Source organism: Apodemus sylvaticus, chromosome 5, assembly GCF_947179515.1.
Source record: "Apodemus sylvaticus chromosome 5, mApoSyl1.1, whole genome shotgun sequence".
Lineage (NCBI taxonomy): Eukaryota > Metazoa > Chordata > Mammalia > Rodentia > Muridae > Apodemus > Apodemus sylvaticus.
In genome coordinates this window covers 473,953-479,952 of record NC_067476.1, presented here as the reverse complement: position 1 = coordinate 479,952, position 6,000 = coordinate 473,953, and the positions used below count along the sequence as shown (strand labels likewise).

General features: G+C 47.3%; 1 protein-coding gene across 1 annotated transcript in view; it reads left to right on the top strand.

Annotated features, from left to right (window-relative positions):
- The first annotated feature begins 379 nt into the window (after window positions 1–379).
- Window positions 380–6,000, top strand: part of LOC127686448 (ankyrin repeat domain-containing protein 26-like) — a 47,147-nt gene continuing 41,526 nt past the window's right edge. Inside the window, exons 1-2 of the mRNA XM_052184666.1 lie at window positions 380–483; window positions 1,596–1,770. Coding sequence (XP_052040626.1) covers window positions 380–483; window positions 1,596–1,770 — 279 coding nt within the window. The remainder of the gene's footprint in view (window positions 484–1,595; window positions 1,771–6,000) is intronic.

Sequence of the window (6,000 nt, the reverse complement as noted above, 5' to 3'; positions counted from 1 at the left end):
GATTTTCTCCTCTTGGGGTTCAGCTTTTTTGTAATTTTTTTCCATAATGTGGGCTCTGGAACCCACATGGTTGATAAGCATGACACTCTCAAGCACACTTACACCACAGAACTTCACACATGACACTACAGAGCACACGTCTTCCCCCATCCTTACACACACACATCGCCATCTTCACTTCATAGATGGAAACACTCCTGAGCACATATAAAGGAGAGGCTGAGACAAGTGGGATATCTGGGGTTTTACATGCACAGGCCAGAGAGAAGACGTTTTCACAGCACACTTCGGCTTTCATGCATGCGCACTGCCCGCCCCTGCCTAGGTCCCCGCCCCAGTCCCCGCCCCTCCCGTCACTTCCTCTCCACCCTTTTTAAGCATGGGGGGGAGAAGGCTGGGGCGTGGTGATCCAGGTCTTACTGCTAGCCGCGCACCCAGCTCTCCAGAGCGTGTGCAGCCGAGCGCCCCGGCCGCGGTTCCCCGGTAGGCGCTGCGGGCTTCCCGGCTCCCCGCTGCCCCCGGCACCCGGCCAGGCCTTGCGCCCAGGCTAGAGCTTAGCTGCCTTCACGCCCGCTCCCGCTGCTGCTAGCCGCGCTCTGCCTCCCTGCCTCCCAGGCGCCTGCGTGAGCCTGCCAGCTGCAGTCGGAGTGGAGACCCCTGAGCGAGGGCTGCCGCTCCGAGCAAGGTGCTGGCGCTGCATTCCGAGGTGCCCGGCCTCTACAACTACCTGCCATGGCAGTACCAAGCTGGAGAGGGAGGGCTCTTCTACTCAGCCCAGGTGGAGATGCTGTGTGACCAGGCATGGGGCAGTATGCTCTGTGCCAAGTTCTTTGTTATCCTTGTGCCTGTTGGATGTGTGTGCTGGGTGTGTATGTGGTGCATGCACTGGAGTATGCGTGGCATCTTTTTCTGTCTCTATCCACTTTATTTCCCTGAGATAGGGCTTCTCATCGACCTGGAAACTTGCCGTTTTGGCTAGGCTGGGCTGGCAGGTTCTCAAGATCTGCCCGTCTCTGTTGCCCAGTGTTCGTGTTACTGGCATGCCCAGTCACAACAGGCTTTTTATGGGGGTGCTATGGATTTGACCTTGGGTCCTCACACTTGAGCAGGAAGTGCTCTTACCCACTGAGTCACGTTTACAGTTTTCCATTGTGACCCCCATGATAACACCAAGAGACTATATTCTATTACAGTCCTGTTGTAGCAGTCAGGAAGACAGTGGTGCTTAAAGAAGAAGCTGGCTTCGCATCACAAGCCCAGTGTAGCAGTGAGGCTTAAATCCAGGTCACATTACAACTTCTGTCTGCTCACCAGGAAGCAACGGACATTATAAGACATGGGAGACAGACCCACAGGAATGCCAACACCTGAGACCTTGTGCCTTGTCTAGACTCCATTCTTTAGAAACACTTGAGCTAGACTCAAGCAAAGAAGAAAGCAATGAGAAGTGTTAATGGTAGAAGTCCCTTCCTGAGAACCATGCCAGACTTCATGGTGACATTAGCAAGACAGTTTCTGTCCTTTGTAAACCAGACTGTATCTGGCCCATCTCCATTCGCCTCACCTATGTCTCTGCTTTGACCCTTTCCCCTTAGGATGGATGAAAATTACAATCTCTTGCCGCACGGAGTCAATTTCCAAGATGCCATCTTTCCAGACACACAGGAGAACAGAAGGATGTTTTCTGTCCTTTTCCAGTTTGCTAACTGTTCCCAAGGGCAGCAGCTGACAACTTCCTCGAGTGACTGGGAGATCCAGGAAGACAACAGGGTAAGAAATGGCTGCACAGTCTGTGACTTGGCAGAACAATAAGTCCTATTGTCTATGACAACTAAGTCATGGTCGAGGGAGTCAAGAATGCTCTTTTAAATGATGTATCCTCCGTCTCTCTCCCAGCTTGACACAGAGCAAATGCAGTGCAAACATTATTACATGCTCAAGTGTAAAGCGCTTGTTAAGAATAGGAAGAAGTCAGACGAGGCAAGAGTTATATCCTACGTGTTCCAGTTTGAATTTGAGATGTTCACCTTCCTCTCTGTCAGTCTTGGTGCCCAGCTAGGGTGGGGGGCTGTGGACGTTTCAGAAGATCCACCTACCTGGAGCAGATAAATCACTTGGGCTATGCCTTTGGGACTGGATCCTGCTGTGGCTAGTTCCTGGATTCCTTTTTTTTGCTTCCCGTTTGCCATGAGCCATTGCTACTCTTAGGTTTTGGATGCCCAAGGGTTAGTGCTTGGTAAGGTGTCTTCACAATGTAGGAGCGAGATGAGAGGAGGGCACGCATGTCTCAGGTTCCCCTGATTCAAAAGGGAGACCAAAACCAAAGCCATATTGCACTCATTTGATTAAAATATGTAAATCTCTTGGCCTAGTGCTTGAGAGTGTTCAGTGTCTGTAAGTGTCCATTATGACTGTCCTTGTGACTGACCGTCTAAGGCGCTAAGGCTGTGGTTCTCAACCTGTGAGTTTCCAGTCCTTTGGGGGGGGGTCTAATGACCCTTTCACGGGGGTTGCATATCAGATATATATCAGATATTTACATTATGATTCATAACGGTAGCAAAACTGCCATTATGAAGTAGCCACAAAATAATTTTATGGTTGAGGGGTCGCCACAACATGAGGAAGTGTATTAAATGGTCAGGGCATTACGGACCTTGAGAACTGCTCATTTAAGGAATTTTCTTGGAAGAAAAGGAAATGAAATAAAAGGGTTCTCAGAGCTAGCATTCTGTGCTTTAAAAAAAAACATTTTTTTTTTTTTTAGATTTGTTTTGTGTGTGTGAGTATTTTGCCTGGATGTATGTATGGGTACCGTATGTGTGCCCAGTTCCTGGGGAGGGTAGAAGAGGGTGTTTGATCCTGTGGAACTGGAACTTTTGGATGGTTGTGAGCCACCATGTAAATCCTGGAAATCAAACCCAGATCCTCTGGAAGAGCAGAAAGAGCTCTCAGCGGCTGGGTCTCCTCTCTAGGCGGTGTTCCATGATTTTAAGCGTGATGCTCTCTTTAAAGCTTACCGGGTAGCCCAAGAGGCTGGAGTCAGAGTTAAGATTACAGTTGAGTACGGAATAGAAAGAGATCTCCTAATCTGAGCCAAATGCCAGCAAGGGGGAACTGTTAGGGACCGTCGGCCCTGATGAGATACAGTCAAAACAGGCCTGTGGGCTGCTGGCCTGTCACCCCCTGTCTTCTGTGCAAAGCAGATTTGAAGTTAAATGACCCGAATATGAAGAAGGTCTGATGTGGCTATCAAATCCAACAGTGGCCCTAATTTATGGCATAAAGAATCACCTTGGATGTATCTGCTGGCCCCATTCTTTCTTCCCGTGTGCGGAGGGGTTGAGAGCCACGCCGTCTTGTCTGGTGGCTTGGCCTAGGGAAGTGCCTTGTTCCTGTAAGCTTCGTCAGGGATCCGTGGCCCCCAGAACCATTCTCTTACTCTCACAGAGAAGCTGTGTCCATCATGGGCAAGGCTGTCCAGACCAAAGAAGTTACTCATTTGCCTTTTCACACACTGGAGGTTCCTGCCCTAGAGCCACCCTATTGACAGCAGTCTAGGCTCTCCTCGCTTTTCGTCCATGCTTTCTGAGAGTTTCCTTGGATTTGTCAACCTGTGTTTTGTTGCAGCATGGTCCTGGGAACCTGCTTTGTTTTCTCCCCTCCCCCACAGCATGTGTGAGCATAGGTGTGTGCTGGTGCACTTGCCTGTGTGATGGAGATACATGGAGGCTAGAAGACTTCTGGCTTTGGTCTTCAGGCCCGATATTAGTTACCCCACTATACCATTCCTGGGCAACCTCCAGAGGATTCCCTAGCATGTAAAAATAAATATTAAAAAAAGAAAAAATTAATTTACCCTTGCAGGTATTAAACCTGATAATATTTCATGTGTAAATCTGCAAACTCATTTACACCAGGAAAAAAGAACTGAGTTCATTTTTGCATTCAGCATCCAGTGGATATAAATTGGCATAAGGCAGATAATGCTAGGCAGACAGCCTTCTGGCTGTCAGAGCCATCCTTGTAGTGGAAGAGACAGTGCCTGCTGGGACGGGACTTGGATCATGTGTCCTGTCACTCAAGTGTCTGTGCCACCATGTGTCATGGAAACCACACAGACATTCTTATAGTGGATAAGAAGTCAGAGTGGATTAAGGCTAACTCAGGAATGAGATTATGCCCATGTCTGTAAGGTCAGGGCATTAATTACTTGACCTCTGCCTAAATACTGGTGTACATAGTTAGGGACTTGGGGACCAGATCAAGGGAAGAAAAGCTGGAGATTTCGTGCTTCTGACTTTCTACCTTGCTAGCTCCTGGTCTTTCTTGTTAATGAAATCTTGACAAATCCTGTGCTCAGTGTTAAGTGTCTTTTGTCTGTTTACTCTGAATCTGGATTAGCTATGTACCCCAGGTTGGCCTAGAACTTCTGGCACCTAGAGCTTGGATTATAGGATTGCACCATCACGCATGCCTGGAATTTTTTGGCTTGCTACTCTCATGCAAACTTCTCTCTCTCTCTCTCTCTCTCTCTCTCTCTCTCTCTCTCTCTCTCTCTCTCTCTCTCTCTCTCTCTGTCTCTCTCTGTGTGAGTGTGTGTGTGAATACTTGCTAGTATTCATAACTCCCTGGGTTCTATCCCTGGCACCAACTTCCCAACACACACAAATTTGTCAAATATTTCTATGGCTTTTTCAGATTAAATACTAAAGAAAATTTTACTATTGCACAAAAAGAAACACTTTTATTAACTGTTGTCACCAACATCATTATATACAAAAATAAAAATTTTAATGATTTTTCTATATGTATATATATGCATGCTCACATATATGTAGGAATACACGTCTAGGTGCATGTCTGAAGTTGACATCAAGCATCTTCCTTGACTGCTGTCTACTTTATTTATTGAGGTAGGATCTCCTCACTGAACCTGGAACTCATAAATTCCAACTAGTCTAGCTGTGGAACTTGCCCTAAGGACCCCATTTTGCTTTCCAAATGCTGGGATTACGAGAGGCCAGCATGCCTTCCTGGATTTATATGAGTTCTGGGGAGCCAAACCCCAGTCCTTGTGCTTGCACAGTGGACTCTAGAGCCCCTGGACCATCTCCTCAGCTCCCTTCACTGATTTTGCAGTGGCAGGTTCTCACCATGTATGCCACAATGGTCTGAGACCTGTGATCTTCCTGCCTCAGCCTCCTAGGGCACTGAATATGTATGCATACTTTCACTGCAAAAATGAATTTTATGGAAAGTCAGAAACAAGGGCTTTGCCCAGAAAGGCTATAGGGATGGCATCTTAAATCATTTCAGTTAGGTAAAACCTATATCCACAGAAGAGGCTCACAAGTGAGCCATGCCTGGTTGGGGTCTCCCTCTGAAGTCACTGTCCTCCTATGTACTTCTTGTGATGCTTTTCATCTAACCAGGTGCTTCCATAACACTTCATTCATCTACAAGTTCTTCAGCCTAGAAGCAGTGCACCAGACCCTTGACCTTAGAGAACCTGCAGAGAGTCCAGGATGACGCCTCCTGAGGGCATAGAAAGCAATTCTGTGCATTGGGTCTTATTTTTCTGTGTGGGCACAAAGCATGAGCACTTCTATTATGATGTGGTTCCGTGGGAGGAGGGTGGTTCTCCTCTGCCAGAACAGGAACTGGCTTCCTGATGGACTACAACTCAGTGGATTCATGAAGCACCTTAGTCTTTGAGCATTGGCAGTCTGAGAGCAACAGTTTCGCCTTCTCCCTCAGTCAGAGATAAGACAGTGTGTTGGGGCTGTAGCTCTCTGCTACATCACAGTTGTGGGGCAAGTACCATCTGTTGCATAGATTTGTTTTAAATTATCTTATAATTAATCATTAGAGCTGAAAAATTTTTAAAAAGATTTATGTGTCTGTCTTTGTGAGTTTGTGCCATGTGTATACATGTGTCTATGGAGGCCAGAAGAGGACATCAAATCCCCTAGAACTGCAGTAACAGGCAGTTTTGAG